Raw genomic sequence first — 16,828 nt, 5'->3', positions numbered from 1 at the left:
GAGATCATCAACATATACTCTTGTTGCTGGAGAAGCCATGTTGGCTTTTAATGACCCTGGGATGAATGAGATATTCTCTTGATGCTTCCCTAGCCCCCACCACAGTGAGGACTAGGAAAGAATCCCAGTCAGACTCAAACCTGTGGGAGTGTCAGGGCCTGTTCTAAGCAGAAAGCCATGCCATCCCCTCCACTTGGAGATGAACAAAGGAACCCTGAATTAGTGACCTTTCTCATGATGTAATTAAAATACTTGTCAAGAAGAAAGTGAAGGGAGAGACACAGTTTGGGGGTACAGTCCTCATGGGGGGAGCTGTAGCAGCAGGATTTTGAGGCAGCTGGTCATGTTGGATCTGCAGTCAGCAAGAAGGGGGCGAGGCATGCTGGTGTGCAGCTCAATTTCCCCCTTTCCTCAGTCTAAGCTCCTTCATGGGATGGTTCCATGTACACTTAGAGGGCCTTTCAGTACAGTTGGCCTAGATAATCTCTAACAGTCATCTCAGAGTTGTGGCCTTCAGTGATTCTGGCCTTTATAAGTTTGATAATCCATCACAAGCATGTAGAGCTGCCACTGATATAGCCCTTTCCCATGCTGGGCCTCTCCGGTGAGTCCACCTTCCCATATCCCCCATGACATCATTATCTCCTTCTCGTTACCCTGCTTAGGTTGGAGGAAGTCATGGTTAAGAGCAGTGGCACAAAGGACAGACAGGTCCCTGAGCAGGGCAGGGAGCTCTGTGGAAGGAATTCAGAGATTGGCTCTCAGTGCTCTTAGACCAAACTGGATCTTGATGGCTCCTAGAGTAGGTGACATGGAGCAGGATAGCCTTGGCAGCCTTAACATCTGCCTGGTGCACGTGTGTTTGTGACGCACACTTGTGCATGTTACACTGACACCCAAAACTAGATAAGCAGGCATGGATTTGGAAGGGTTAAGGCTGCCTGTGCTAAAGTATTATCTGTATCCGGGTGATTAGGGCCAGTGAATTTTTTCTTTTAATGTAGGAGGCAAATGTTAATTCTGTTTATGACCGTTTAGTGCTAATACTTGATTGCTTTTCTCTCTGTCAAACACCGATTCAGTAATAGCAATATTAGCTAGCACTAAGAACACTTGTCCCATTGCCAAGGAGAGCTCAAAGCACCTTTCTAACACCAGCTGTTCTTATCTTCCTGATAACCAGATAAGGAAGTCACCCATCACTTCACTCACCAAGCAGCACAGCAGTCAGTGGCAGCCAGGTTTGAGCAGGGCAGTGCAGTTTGTGTCCCGGGCCCAGACTGTTAACTTTTTACTTCATGTACGAGATGCATTTTGTAAAAATGTGGGCTATGCAACATGGACAATGCTTAATAGGTAGCAAGAACACTGGACAGCCATATAATGAGCAACTATGTCCCTGTGGATAGAATGTATTGTCTCTGCAGGGCCCCAGCAGTCGCTCAGGTACAGAGCTGGCTGTCTTCTGTTCCCTAGGCTCTGCAGCCATTCCTGCTTTCTCACAGTCTGTCCTGCCTTGACTTCTTGCCCAACCAGAACTCACACTATCTGCACTGCATGTCTGTGTCGTTTTCAAACCCGATGCATCCCAAACTAAAGTCTTGAGTCCTCCTTATTCTATTCACCCTTCCCTCCATTTTTTTAATAGTTTCTTCACTGAAAATCTAGAAGAAGCCCAAGTCTCCCTGCTCTGTTCCATTCAGTGTCTGGTTGTCTGGTTTCATGGTTAATCCCGATATGGCTGTTGCCTGTCTACGGATTCAGGCATAGCATCCATGCCTTCTGTCAGCCCCCTGAGAATAAATAGTTCCATTCCTCCAGCTTGAATCCTCTCATTCCCTTTGTCCTGTGCCTCCTGCCCATGTGCCAGAGTCTCAGCCTCCACAGACACCTTCTGGACTTCCCATCCCCTGGGAGCAGCAGCTCAACACTGACTGTCTGCCCTGTACCTGTGGGACCCGCTCTGCCACCTCTCAGAGCTCACCCCCCCCCCCCCCCTGCCTCCAAAGCTGCCTCCATCTCTGTAATTTCCTGTGTCTGGGACATTCATCCAGTCCAAGCAGGACTGGCATTCTTGTCTTTCATTCTATTTCCACCTCAGATGCCCTCATACAGCAGGTTCACTCTGCTTGCTAGAAAAACCCCACCTCTGCTTCTACCTGGGTGCTGTTGCTCCCACCCTGACTTCTCCTTTCTTTTTAAAAAATACATCTCCAACATCCAAATACAGGGCCTTTCGCCTTCTAAGCAAGCATTCACCTAAATGAACTATGTCTCACACTCACAGGTCTTCTTAAACAAATGCTTTTCCCTTCCCAGCCTGTCCCCCATCTGACTACAAACAAGAGACAAATCATACATTCAGTGCCAAGTCAGGAGCTGTGTGCTGTAGCCCTTTGTTTAGGTCCCTTCATGAGGAGGCCAGGCCTGGTCTCTGGAGCAGTACCAGCCTGTAGCCACAGTCCAATTCTTCTGGGCCAGTTTCTTGTATTGTGGATATTTTCATAGGCTGGGCCAGCAAGATCTTCAGAGTCAGATAGACTTAGAACTCGTCAAGATTCTTCTTCTTCCTTTTTTAAGCCTTTGATAATAAGCATTTGTGGGTAGCAATGCCCAGGTAGCTTCGTGATCAGATGTGTAGTTTCTGTTGTTCTGGTTCCTAGGTCTAGACTAGAGCATGGCCAGAGCCCCCATTGCACATGTCTTCTTCCTGGGAGCTTCTCTGTGAAGTTGTCATTCAGATGCATTGAGCAGGTATATGTGGAAACCTGTCCTTCGAGACTCTTGGTAAACAGAGCATGGCTCCTGCCCTCAGGGAGCTTTTATTCCAGGAAAGGAGGCAAGCCTTATGATTCAGTGTTGTGAACATTAGGCATTGTGGGAAGTACTTATACTGTGTTGTCATGTAGGGCTCATGAAGATTTGAGCAATATGCAGAAACCCAGTGACCATATCCTATAGAGACAGGGGTCTATAGTGGGAGGAGCTTGGATTCCACAGGCGAGTGTGGGCATTGGAAAGTCACAATGTGTCTGTGTTACAGACTTCTATTCAAAAACTAAATAGGATTTAGCAACAAACTCCACTCCACAGGCTAGACACTCACTGGCTTCTTGCTTTGTGCCAAATCTTATGTTGGCTACAGACATCACAGAAAACAAAGCCAAACCTGAATATTTCAAAAACAATGAAGTTGATATCCGTAGAAGCTATGCCTAGGTAAGAGAGTAGAACAAAGCCCCACAAATTATCAGGGACAAGAATGAAAGAGGGACATACCTCAGATCTACAGAAACAGAGAACATTCTAGATAATGGCATGTCAATCCAGTTGACAACCTGGATAAAACACACAACTTTCATATTCTTACTTCTTGAGATTCATTTATAAGAAATTGTTTCTTTTAATATTTTCATGAAATCAAGTGATGTTTTCCTGATGCCAGCTGTGATGGTACATGTCTTTAATCCCAACACCCAGGAGACAGAGATAGACATAACTCTTGAGTTCAAGGCCAGCCTGGTCTACAGAGTGAGTTCCAGGATGTTTATGGCCACATAGAGAAATTCTTGCTTGAAAAATCCACGTACAAAAAAAAAAAAGATGTTTTCCACCAGTGTGTGATGTCTTTTGTGTTTTCTATGAGCCTCCTGTCTACCCCAAGATGCCCCCATGTCTCTTGAAGTACGTGTGCTCCTGCCCAGTGTGGAGAGAGAAACTTCCGTGGGTGATGTGGCCTGGGTTGTTTATCTCACAGCCTCTGTCCAGGTGTCTGGCCATTGTCGTCATCAAAAAAAAAAAATAATTTGATCATTGGATTGTCTTTGCCCTTGGTCAAAACCAATTACGTGTGGCAGTATGGGTCTATTTTTGGAGTTGTTATTCCCATTGATTGATTTTTCTGGTCCTAGTCAGTAGAAGAGGAACAAAGTAAAGACAATTTCAAAGACAACAGCGTTAGAACCGAGGCAGCAAACTGAGTTTATCCAGTGACATGATCTTTACAAAGCAATTGTTAATATAACAAAATTGCTAGTAGTCTGTAAGGAAGAGACAGTTCAAGAGATAAAGCTAGAAGACTGTCATAGAGTAATTCACAGAAAGACATAATAATAGCCCGAGTGTACAAAAGATGTTACGTTTTCATAGCAAGACAAATGCTGTATAAAGCTCAGGGCATTGTAATTGTCAAAATTTGGGTAAATTATCCTACTTTCAGAGGGTTTATTTTGGTTTTGTTTTGTTTTGTTTGTACTAGGGATGGAACTAGGGCCCGTGAATGGTAGGTAAATTCTCTAACACTGAGTCACATCCCAGCAGGGGATCCTCAAGTTTAGGGAAATGCAGGGCACACAGATACTGCTCTCTACTCTGCTGTGGCCTACAGGATGTCAGCTCCCACAGTACAGTGTAGACTTTACCACTCACCACCAAGGCATGGTAGCTGAGGACTGGTCCTTCAGCCTCTAACCTGCTTTCTTTCCTTTGGACCAGCACTGAAAGATTCACTTGGCCTGCACTCCAGGTCCTAGCTCTTCTCAGCCACCACAGGTCCTCTGGGCCTCCTGAACTGGACTTGTTGAAGGTCGCTGTTGTCCCAAACAATCCCCACATTAGCAAGGATGTGCTGTTTAATTTGTAGCTACTTGGAATCTTTAAGGCATAATTAACACTGAAGAGAGATTTTGGTCAAAGGTGCTAATTAACTAGAAAGTAATGGTATAGCTTTCATTGGTAGATTTTCCTGACCACTGCTGGACCTCTATCCTGGTCTGGACTGTAACTGGTCCCAACTATTGATCCTTTGTCATCTCACAGTATGAATCTTCAGTGACAGGTTCAATTGGGGTCTTGAGAAATTAGAGACCTGCTTATACTTTTAAATTGGTGAGGATGTGTATGAGGCTGGTTGTTTTTCTCTTATAATAGCGTCAGTTTTATTAGAGACTGTGGAACATTAGATTAGTAATACAAAATGAACAATAACCGTTCTGATAAGAGCTGATCAAAATCTCAGGCAATATCTGTCGGAACACGGAACACTCAGACAAGGATATTGAACTAGAGAAGCGAAAAGCCCTTTCCAAGGTTATATACAGTTTTAATTACTGTCAATCACAGGTTCACTCTCCATTCTTAAATGTGGAACCTGAGACTGCTAGACTCTACCTAATACTCCTGAAGATTCCATGGTTGTCCCACTTCAACACGGCCAGCATTAAGCATCGTTTAGATGTTTACAAATGATTGTGTGCCTCTTTAAAGTAACATCAATGTCCAAAAATCCAGGTTACCGAGTACATCATACATTCTGTTCAGTGCAGCCTTACAAACTTCAGCCTAATGGGTTTGAGCAAATCTGTGACCTGGGTGGATGGCCATTTCCACCACCAGGATGCAGAACACCTGATGACCCCAGACAATATCCCTGTCTCCTTTATAGCCAACTCTTCTGTCTCTCATCCCAAGCAACCCTGGTCTCCATATTGAGACTAAAGATTGACCTTTCTAGGGTCTGGTGTGCTTGTGGGTCATCCAAGCCATTGGCACTACTCTCTGATCCATTTCACAGCTGGGTAAATGGTCTGGTTAACAGACACACTATCCATCCATCCACTCATTCCTGGACACTGTGGTTATTCCAATTTAGAGCCACCGTGAGTACAGACATTTTCATACCATGTGGATGGGTATTTTTATTTTTCTTGGTGGGAAGTCATATTGCCCAATAGTAACATGAGGAGTGCAAACTTAAGTTTACAAGAAATCACTTAACTGTTTTTTCAAAGCAATTGTCTTGTTTTACAGCACTACCAGCAGTTTGTGAGCATTCCAGGAGATTTTTGTCTCCGAACAGTTTTACTTCTTCTCCATGCATGCCTTTAATTGATTGATGTTGAAATTGAACACAGTATCCTTCTTTCTAAGTGTTTGGTAGAAATATTTAGTTACTTACCGTTAAGCATGGATTTTCCCTAAGGTTTTGATGGTGCATTTTATAATGTGTTATTTGCTCAAAAGTTTTTTGAGTCATAGATGGGTTTTGAATGTTGTAGTTGCCTTTTCCATTGATCACGTGGCTTACTTCTCCTTCCTGTTGATAATTTGTAAATACAGTGAGAGACCATCATGAGTTTATGTACAAAGATTAAACCCCCTTTGCATTGCTGAGCTAAGACTAGTGGTCACGATGTGTGATGTAAATTTGATTCATACTTACAAAGTCATTAGGGACTTTTACAATTAAATTTATGAGAAATACCAGCCTCAAAATGTTTTCTTATAAACTTTTTGATTTTAGCAATTTAGTAAACACTGGTCTGATAAAAAGATGGGACTTTTGTTATAACACACATGCACCTGTGTGTGTGTGTGTGAGAGAGAGAGAGAGAGAGAGAGAGAGAGAGAGAGAGAGAGAGAGAGGAGATGCATGTGGAAGTCAAAGGACACTTAACTGAAGTTGGTTCTCATCACTATCTTATGGATTTCGTGGACCAACTCCAGATTGCCAGGCCTTGGCACCTGGAATTCTGCATTCATTCATCACTCTGTCCTCTTGACTGTGGATGTAAGGAGCAGCTTCACGTTCCCAGTGTCTCGATTTCCCTTAGTGATTGGACTGAAACATGGAATTGGGAAACAAACAATTTCTCCCTCATGTTTCTTGGTCAGGGTGTTTTTATCACAACAGCAGGAGAGGAAACAAAGACACCTGCCAATGTAGACAGCACCTCCTTCTTATAGCTACAGTGCACAGTGCACAGATCATTCCGTCTAGTTTTTTGTTTTTTTGTTAACCATATACAGGTGCTCAATAAAAAGGAGCCACTACAAACTCATGGCTTGAAAAACCAGTTTTACTATGCTTTGAAAACAAATATTCTGTCTTTTGTTCCTCGCTCAGTGCAACCTTCTGTAAGTCTTCTCTCAAGATAAGACGGTGCTCTGCGCAGGGACCATAAGGTCTCCAGGATGGACACTATCTTCCCCAACCTTACTGAACATCCAGTGCCTTTGCCTGTCAGCCCGCTTTATGGTTTCATTAAAAGATTCTAATTTTACCAGGCCCAGGCTGCTTTTTATTTCGTTTTCCTCCTTTTAATCATTAGGAGGAAAGGCAGCAGTACTCAATTTCACAAAACCCTTTCCGTGCTTGATTTTCATAACTTAGATATCTCCCCCATAATTATATCCTTTCTTTGGTTTTCTACAGAGTAAAGAAACAGCCAATTTCAAGAAAATCGGAGCAGGCTATTTCTTCCTCGTTCCCTGGTGTTCAACAGTTAATCTGTGTACTTTTTGTTCACTCCTGGGTGATTTCTCCCGCAGTCCTCTCCAAAGGTGGTTTTTAAGTTTGCCTTGTGGTTGCTTCATGATCCTGTTTTTTTTTTTTTTTTTTTTTTTTTTTTTAGCTACTGAAGAGCAAGGTGCCACATTCTTGCTGGTTGACGGCTTCTCTTGTTCGCTCACGTACTGGTTTATTTCTATATCCATGCATCAACTGCTCTTCCTGAGATCAGAGGCCACATCTGTCTTGTATGAAGCCCAGATCCTCACAGTCTTGGGAGGCTCTAAAATGATGAATGAGAGAGAGAGAGAGAGAGAGAGAGAGACAGAGAGAGAGAGAGACAGAGAGAGAGAGAGACAGAGAGAGAGAGAGACAGAGACAGAGAGAGACACAGAGAGAGAGAGAGACAGAGAGAGAGAGAGAGAGAGAGAGAGAGAGAGAGAGAGAGAGAGAATATCTTACTAGCTAGATTCAACTGGACTCAGAATTGTCAGAAGACTCTTTTTTTGTGATTTCAAGGGATCTAGGACATGTTTGCAAAAAATCTTTTGCTCTCTGGAGACGATGTGTTGTCTGTCTGTGCTTCAGGCTCATTGGAGTGAAAAGAGAATTTGGGGTTTCTGTGAGGCCACCTACTTCACCAAGTACTTTGTTAGTAAAGAAGAGGTTTGGGTTGCTCTGAGTGTGCTCAGGAAGAGGGTTACTTAAGTGGGAAGAGAGGGTCAGTGACAGCATTGTTGGTGTCACAAGCTTGAATGACCCCCATACATACCCATGGGCATGAAAACAGGGTGAGCGTGGAAGTCACGGGAACAGTGATCTTACTAACATGGGACTGAGGACTTGACTGGATCTCATTCCAAGGAAGATACACAATAGGCTGACAGGAGAGAAGAGAGCAGGTCTACATTAACCTAAGCTGCAGTGAAATGTGGCTTTACTCCATAGGACAGCCATTACCACAGAAGCAGGAATGAGAATCGGTGAGAGAAAACCAGAACCACACGTGTGTTAGCGGAAGGATCAAGTGGCATATTGCTGTGGTGAGGGCCCTGGTGACTCCCTCAGGAAGTGCATGCAGAGTAGATGTATCATACAGAGGTTCTCCCCTCCGCATGCCCCAAACAGATGAAAGCAAGGCAGCCGCGTTTTCATGCCCCTGGTCATGGCAACATTTTTACTAGGATGATGTGGGAGCAAGCTTCAGGCTCACTTATGATGCATCCAGGCCACACAGGGGACTACTGCTGAGCCTTTAAAAGGGAGGCGACTGGGTGTAAACACTAGCAGGTTGAGCCTCAAGAGGATTTTAACATTGAAATAAGCCAATCACTGGTTACCCAAGGCTCCTAGAATAGTCAACTACACAGAGAGCGCATGCAGGAAGGTTGCCAGGGACCAGGAGGGAGGTGGTGGGATGTGGAAATGGGCAGGTAGTTTGCAGGGGGTACAGAGGTTTCTTTTGGGAAGACAAGGAAGGTTCTGCAGGTGAACCCCTCTGTTCATCTCTGGTGGCCATTTGTCAACAGAGTGACATAGAGTGCTAAGAACCTGTGCCCTGGGAGAATTAAAATGGTGACTTTGGTAGGGATATTTTCTCTCAGTAAATCATCCTTTGGCTCAAAGCTTTTTTTTTGTTTTTGTTTTTTGCTTTTGTTTTTCTTTGTTTTTTTGCTTTTGCTGTTTTTTTTGTTTTCTTTTGTTTTTGCTTTTTTTTCCCTCCAAAATATATCCAGTTTTTGAAGTTCAACAATAAATGACATACATGCCCATTTTTTCTTGTTCTAAGCCCTGTTGCCAGTGGATTAGGTTGCATAGCAGGACAAGAATTTACTTAGTGTGTATTTTTTTCTTGATTCTTCATGAAAGTCTAAGGAGGTTAGGACAGTTGCTGTCACTATTTACGGGTTGGTGGGCTCAGGCTGAGAATGGCAAGCTGAGGTTCAGTGCCCCAGATCCATAGTGGCAAACTGGATATCACTGGCCACCCCAGCTTCTCTCCTTCCACCCAGCCAGGCTGAAGAGACTTTGCCAACTGCTTTCCCTCCCCACATCCTCTCTCTGATAGGATGAATCTACATGAATGTAGTTTCTTTTGATTTTTAAAAAAACCTAAAGGCTATGTCTGCCTTCTCATTGCAAGGAAGTGGGTCAGCAGAAGCAGTCAGTGTAGGAAGAGTGCGGGATCTGCGGGAGGAGGTCTGGATAGTTATGTAGACATGACAGAAGTTAGAGTCACTGGAGAGGACAAAACGAACCTCAATTGAGAAAATGCCTCCATACGATGGCTATAGGGAGGCCTGTAGGGTATTTTCTTAATTAGTGATTGCTGTGGGAGCCTCTCCAGTGTGGGTTGGGGCATCCCTGGGCAGGTAGTCCTAGATTCTGTAAGAAAGTAGATTAAGACGTGGAGAGCAAGTCAATAAGCAGCACCCCTCTACAGCCCTGCATCAGCTCCTGCCTACAAGTTCCTGTCCTGTTTGGGTTCCTGTCCTGACTTCCTTCAGGGATGGACTATGGTGTGGAAACATAAGGCAAACCAACCCTTTCCTCCCCAAGTTGCTCTGGTTGTGGTATTCATCACAGCGATAGTACTAACTGAGACAAGAGCTAAATATAGGGACCTCCTTCTAGCCTCTTGGAAACATAGCTCCCTGTCACACTAGCCAGGGGACAGTGACCACAGACTACAGTGCTTGGAGGCCCCAGGACAGCAGTGCTGCCAGTGCTAAGCTCATACACGTATGTTGGCATTGCTGCTTCTGAGAAGTCCAGGTGTGCTGTTCTTCCTTGACATGCACAGACATTATCAGCCCCGTATCCCTTGTATCCATTCACCCATGCACCTCCCCGGTTCTGTTCTGCCTCCTGTGCTTTTGTTGCTGTGGTCTGGGAGGCAGGAAGATTTGCCTGCATGCTCTCCTCTAAGTTCTATCTGCAAAGTTTTTATTAATAAGAGCATGTGTGTATAAGAAAGAGTGAGAGAGAGGGAGGGAAGGATGGGGGGAGAGAGAGAGAGAGAGAGAGAGAGAGTGAGTGTGTGTGTGTGTGTGTGTGTGTGTGTGTGTGTGTGTGTGTGTGTTCAGGTGTCTGAGGAGTCCAGAGGGAATTTAGATTCCTTGGAGTGGAGCTGGAGTTATAGGTAGCTGTGAGTCAGCAGACATGGGTGCTAGGAACAGAGCTCAGGTCCTCTGAAAGAGCAATTCAGACTCTTAACTGCTGGGCCATCTGTCCAGTCCTTAAGAGCAATGTCAGACTCTATAATTGAATGCTTCTGACTTGGCCAGCCATAGGAAGTTTCTGTTTCTATTTTGTTTTGTTTTATTTCCTGTAAGAAATTCAGTGCGGTTCTTTGCTCCCAGCCCTGCAGAATCAGGCGTTGGCTAGATTTGCCCCATGGACCTCTGTTGTCAACACCTGTTTGAGGACACTGCTGGAGAAGGTTCCATCATTTTAGTCAGGAGTTAGCTGGGCCAAGATTTCTCGTTACCATGGCTACTCCCTGTGTCCCACAGGCTGCAGATCCCTGCAGAATGTACTGAGTTTGGGGGGCGGGGCATGGGAGGTGCCAGCTTTTCTATAGTGCCATCTTCTGTCCTTGGTATCCCTCTGTCTGCATGCAGGGCCATGGGCCTGCTCCAGCTGTTCCTCCTTCAGGGTCCTGCAGAACTTTGAGACTGGTATCACAGTCCTGAAGGACTTACCTCTTATGCTTATCGTCTCTAGTCTTAGGTAGATGCAGTTCATCATCACATGTCTTGCCTGCAGCTTCTTGGTACCTCTTCCTCTTGCACCATGGCGGCTCACTGTCCAGTGTACTGGCAGGTGCTCAGTATGAGTCTTCTCTCTGACACAGCAGCACTGTGCTTCCAAACAATGGTGGGGAAGCCTTGTTTAGCATCCCTAAGAATGGTGCTCTGTCTCTTCGTACCTTATTAGTGTCTCTGTATCTTGGCCTCCCTTATCCCCCACCACATACACACCTCCATGCTCTTGGTCTGGGTGGCTCTCTTCCAGCATCCAGAGATTTCTTCTCAAAAGAAAGGAGGGTCAGATATGGCTAGACTGGGCTGGAGCTCGCCTCCCTCGTGTGTTGGTCAGATGCTCCTGTATGCTTGCATCACCAAGCGAGGCGTGGCCTTCCCTCCTACTTTCCCATCATCCTTTGTAAGAGTCCTCAGTAGGGGAGGCCCTGGGGAAGAGCCAAGGAGAGGAGGGTATGGCATCCCCTTTGGCAGCCCGGTTAGCTTTAGCCACCCACCCTCTTTATACTGATTGATGCCTTCTTGCCCATTTGGTTGCCACTTCATCATTCCATGTCCCGTTTCTGGTGCAGTGGCCCTGTCCTTCTGGAAGGGCCTCTGCTGTACTTCCCTCCGACCTCTCAGGCTTTAGTTATGATCAGCCTAGGAGTGGAAGCGGCCTTCTAGTGCCTGCTCGGAGGCTGTCCTTCCCTGCCTTCTACTAATGCATAGTCCCCGTGTTTACTCTGTGCACATCAGAGCCCCTTCTACTTGCATTGCAGTGGAGGACTGTTCAGACGTTTGGTACCACGGGAAAAAATGGTGCCAGATTCACAGTACGAGCTCAGGCGGTTGCTTGAATTCATCGTGTGAAAGTATCTTGAGACTCTGCCTAGGTGCACCTGCCTGCCTCTCCTGGCACGGAACCTCATCTACTTACAGTTACTGATTGGTCTTTGTTTTAACTTTTTAGACTCTGGAAGCTATCCTGAACTTCAAGTACTCTGGAGGCCCAGGCCACGTGGAAGGGTATTACAGGAACCTCTCTCTGGGATTACATGTGGAAGTTGAACCCTCTGTGTTTTTTACCAGAGTCAGCACACTTCCAGCAACCAGGTAACCAGGCTAGGGGTAGGGGATATCTCTTAACACTGGTTATACTGGCTCCCGGCATGCCTTTGGTGGGGCAGTGGTCCTTGGTGTGTTTGGGCAGCTGGAATGGGCTGGCTGGGGTGCTGTGCTGGCAGTCCTCGTGGAGGCCCTACCAGGAGGTGCTTCTCTGTAGTTTGACTGCCCCTTCTTCAACCTGGACTCTGCACAGAGTTTTGTTTATATTTGGAACTCTCTGAGGAACCCAGTCTTGTTCTTTGTAATGATTCTGAGACTGGGGACATGAACGTTTTGTCTCAGGGCTCACTGCTGAGCACCACAAGGACCTTGTAGCTCAGCACAATATCAGCTCCTTCTGCACAGGAAATTGTCCCGTCCCGTCCCCCCCCACCCCCACCCCCCCCCGCCACCAGTTCCTCCATCTTGAGCTTCTCAGGAAAGAGAAGGGTGGGTTTGTCTACTTCCAGGTCACATGTTTTTCTCTTAGGTGGAAGGTGACAGCTCCTCATCTCACACTCAGGCTATGGAGGGGCACCCATGCTTCCCAGAAGCCCTAAGGCCAGTTTAGAGGCCTCCTCCAACATGTGCAGCCCCTAGGTAGTATGGCCACACCTTCACTGAACTCCCTGAGAGTGCCAGGCTCAGCTGTGCCTGGCCTATTTGCCAAGATGGTAGGCTAGGTCAGGACTGTTTATGCTTAATCCAGCAAAACAGCAGTCATGTCTTTGGATCTCACAAAAAGCACCCTGGCCTGTGCTACGTATTCCTCTCATTTATTCTATAGGGTAAAATAGAGGTATGGTGTCTATCATAATGCTGACAGAAAAATCCATTTAAATGGATCTAACTCACTTTCCCCCCAGCCACCGGAGAAAGGCTTCAGCAAGAATTAATGGCTTATCTGGGCCTTTTAGCATCTCCTTTCATCATCTATCACCTCTTTTGGTCCTCACTGCCAAGGTGGCTTCTGTTTGAATTTGTCTGAAGCTTTAAAGCTCCTGCCTCCAGGGCAGATTTGGCTAGCGCGCTGACAGCCGGTGTTAGGGCATGCCAAGCCTTCTGCACATGGCCCTGCTGTATCCATCATGTCTGCCTTTCCTGCCCCGTCTCCTCTTCTGCTGCCACTGCCCATCAGGACTTCTCAGATGTGGCACAGCTTGTTACAAATTCTCCTTTGTGCCTCACTGACATGTGGCTGCTACATCATGGCCTCTGGAACCGTAAATGGCAACTTAAGGTGGAAGTGGACTGACTTGGCTATTGGCTGAAAGACCACTTTGGTCTTTGTTACCAGCCCGTGGCCTTCAGATTCTCTCCTATTGTCCAGGGTATTTCTCTCCTCAGCTCTTGGGTTTGAGAGTTCTCTTCTGATCTTCCTTTTCCACCATCCCTAAATCTAACTCATCACAAAATCCTGGGATGGAATTCACTTTCTGTGGATCACTCTGGCCCCTGTGTATCCTTAACTTCATGGAGAGAGTTGATCAGTTGGGCCCTTGGCTCCAGTCTGCTTGTCTCCAGCTCCTACCTGGCTCACAGAAAGATCCATTAATGAGGGGGCTGTGTTTTAAGTCCCTCCTTCTCGGATCAGGACAGATCTCTCCTCTCTCCCTGCTTATCCCAGTATTCCTACCAAGTTTGGTAATAACCACTCAGCCTCTTATAGCCTGAGCCTGTGTCAGGGCAGGTTACTCTAGGGGTTTCTACTGCCTCTTTCTCCTAAACGTGTTCTTTTAGTTAAACTACCATTATATTTTTAAAGATTTATTCATTTATTATGTAATAAGTACACTGTAGCTGTCTTCAGATACACCAGAAGAGAAGAGGGCATCGGATCTCTTTACAGATAGTTGTGAGCCACCATGTGGTTGCTGGGAATTGAACTCAGGAGCTCTGGAAGAGTAGTCGGGTGCTCTTAACCGCTGAGCCATCTCTCCAGCCCAAACTGCCATTATTTTATTTAATCCTTTGGAAAACATCTGCTTGCTTTTGAGATCTATGTTAGCATTCCTGTAGATGCTTCTAACAGGAATGTCTGTGTGTGTGTACACATGCATGTGTGTGTTCTTGTCCCATGCTTTCCTCATTTGTCTAACATATCATTGGTCAGATCCCTGGAAGCACTTCTGCCCTGTTTCCAGCCAGAACTCCCAAATGCTCAGTGCATTGTACAGTCTCTGTGGGAAAAGGGGCAGACAGAGCAACTTTTGCCTTTCATCAGCCTGATAGGAGCTTGTCACACAGAATTAGAACAGGATGGGAACACAAATCTACACACAGGAGCAACCAAGCAATGGAACATCAGATAAGTGGGTAAACAGAAAAGGCCCAAGCTCCCCCTGGGCTGGGAGTGGGGAAGCTGCCCCAGTGTAGACAGATCCAACACTGCATTTGACAGTAGGGCTTTTCACACCCTGCAAGACAGCAAGATACTATGCCTCTTACAATAAACCTGCATCAAACGTGCAAGTTGGTGTGGACTTATTAACATTAAACATATAGCCTTTCAGAGAAAAAGATAGGCAAACTTGTAATGATTGAAGAATTAGATTCTCAGTAGCACATAACCGTTCTAACCATACACCTAAAAGACATAGTTTCAAAATAAAATTGGCACACAGAGGGGAGAGACAGATACTAATCATTCTTCCTATAGGCTCTGATATGACAGCTAGACAAAGTAGGAAAAACCCCACAGTAATGCTGTAGCCAATCCAGACATTCTTAACCAGCTCATCTAATTGTCATTATGGAAGAGTGAATACTTACACTAGAAATGGATGGCTTGACATCAGTGAGGTGGCTTCTGAAACACAGAGAAGAGTTCAGTTCTCTCAGAGTAAATAGAAGAAATTACCCAGAAGAGTGTATGTCATTGGTAAATGGGGAGTGAAAGAGAATTTGTGGATTCGATAGAGCCAAGAGCTGATACTTTAGAAAGATTAATAGTAGAATTAATCGTAACTAGGGCCATGAGGGGGAAAAACACAAATTGCAAGCACAAGGAATGAAAGATGTGGCATTCTGGAGGTTTTGTACAAGCTAGGTGTTTAAAATGTAAGAGAATACTGTAGCACTCCCAGTGAGTTTGACAACTTAGGCAAAATGGATCAATGTTTGAAGGATGAAAGTGGACAGAGTACTAAAGCTGACACGAGAAGAATAGAGCGTGTGAATAGACTTCTGATTAGAAAGTTCTCACAAAGCATGCTGTGGGCCCAGGTGACTTCTCCAGTAAATAGTGAAGGCTTTTAAGAAAGCAAGCACAGTGCCCTCAAGGAAGCTCATTTAAAAAGCAGGCAGAGAGGGTCCCTCTTGACCCCAGCCTCACCATGCTGCTACTTTCCAGAGACATCACATCACAGGAAGAAAGGAACTTTGGGCCAGCAGCCTCAAGTTTTCAAAGGCTGAGTTGGACAACAAAAAACAAATCAATTTTAGCTATATGTAAGGTCTAGTATAGCACCAAGAACTGGAGTTTATCCTAGAGATACATTTAGTTTTAAGCACTGTAAAAAAAAAAAAAATCGACCATTGACATTTATGTCATTAGCAAAACAAAGGGGAAAACTCGCACTCAGGCAGAGAGTATAGGGTTAGGGTTACTGCAGGGCAAGCCTGAGCAATCTCTCCATGAATAGGAGCCACGAAAATTGTCCTGTGAACCTTCCGTTATTCCCTGGCAGCAATAAGGTTTCAAAAAGTAAAGAATAATCAAAGATGGGGTTGGGGATTTAGCTCAGTGGTAGAGCGCTTGCCTAGCAAGTGCAAGGCCCTGGGTTCAGTCCCCAGCTCCGAAAAAAAGAAAAAAGAAAAAAAAAAAGAATAATCGAAGACACGGATAGTAAAAACTGTGTGCCATTGCTCAGTACACGCAGTCAGCTATGTTCCTGTCTGTTAGCAGCAAACAATTGGAAATTTAAAGATTAAAATTGAAAAAAATGTTTTGATAAAACCAAAACAGAAACCCCAGGGATAAAGTTGTAAACATTTCCATCTCCATGTCAGACCACAGGGAAGAGACTTGAACACCTGGCGGTGGTTGGGTGCTGTGGTCAGAAGGGCTGGTTCTTGTCAAGAGTTCCGTTTCCTCTGTATTGGCTAAACTCAAGGCAATCCCAATCAAAATCTTAACAATATTTATTAACACTGTCATTTAAAAACAGACGCTTGAAAGTGGTTGTTAATAAATATCTTGAAATAGACCAAAACCAGAGGAGGCAGCATTACTTGACCTAAAGGAACAAAATTGAGGAATTGGGGATGTGATTTTAAGACTTAAGGAAAGATGTAGTTAGTAATCAAGAGAGTGTTGTGGGCACCACTGTGGCCTAGAGGTCGGTGTACCCAGGTATGACAAGACAGTGAATGAATAGACCAGAAGGAATGCATGCCACCATTGACTTTTAACAGGATACAAAGCCAGATTTATGAAGACCTGCAGAGCTTTTTCTTTCTCTCAGAGGAGACGTACATAGTAGAGCATCTTCCTGACTTGGGGCCAACGGTTTCTTAGATGGACCCAGAACTTGCTAATTGTAAAATGAAATGTTGATAAATAATTAATTTCATGAAAACCGACCCCTTATGTTTGGGCTGGCTAGATGATGCAAATGGGTAAAAGGGTTTACTGTGGAAGCCAGGTGACTAAATTTGATCCTTGGAATCCAAGTAAAATTGGATTCTG

The 16,828-nt window shown here is 45.1% G+C and overlaps 1 protein-coding gene across 9 annotated transcripts in view; it reads left to right on the top strand.

Moving 5' to 3' along the window:
- The window catches only part of Trappc9 (trafficking protein particle complex subunit 9), a 477,026-nt gene that overhangs the window by 297,215 nt on the left and 162,983 nt on the right, over positions 1–16,828 (top strand). For all 9 annotated transcript variants that reach the window (XM_063263588.1, XM_063263579.1, NM_001034156.2 and 6 more), the window contains one exon: positions 12,005–12,147. In XM_063263588.1, coding sequence (XP_063119658.1) covers positions 12,005–12,147 — 143 coding nt within the window. The remainder of the gene's footprint in view (positions 1–12,004; positions 12,148–16,828) is intronic.

The sequence above is a fragment of the Rattus norvegicus genome, chromosome 7, assembly GCF_036323735.1.
Source record: "Rattus norvegicus strain BN/NHsdMcwi chromosome 7, GRCr8, whole genome shotgun sequence".
Lineage (NCBI taxonomy): Eukaryota > Metazoa > Chordata > Mammalia > Rodentia > Muridae > Rattus > Rattus norvegicus.
The sequence above is the reverse complement of the archived record's forward strand: the minus strand, read 5'-3'. Positions and strand labels throughout refer to the sequence as shown.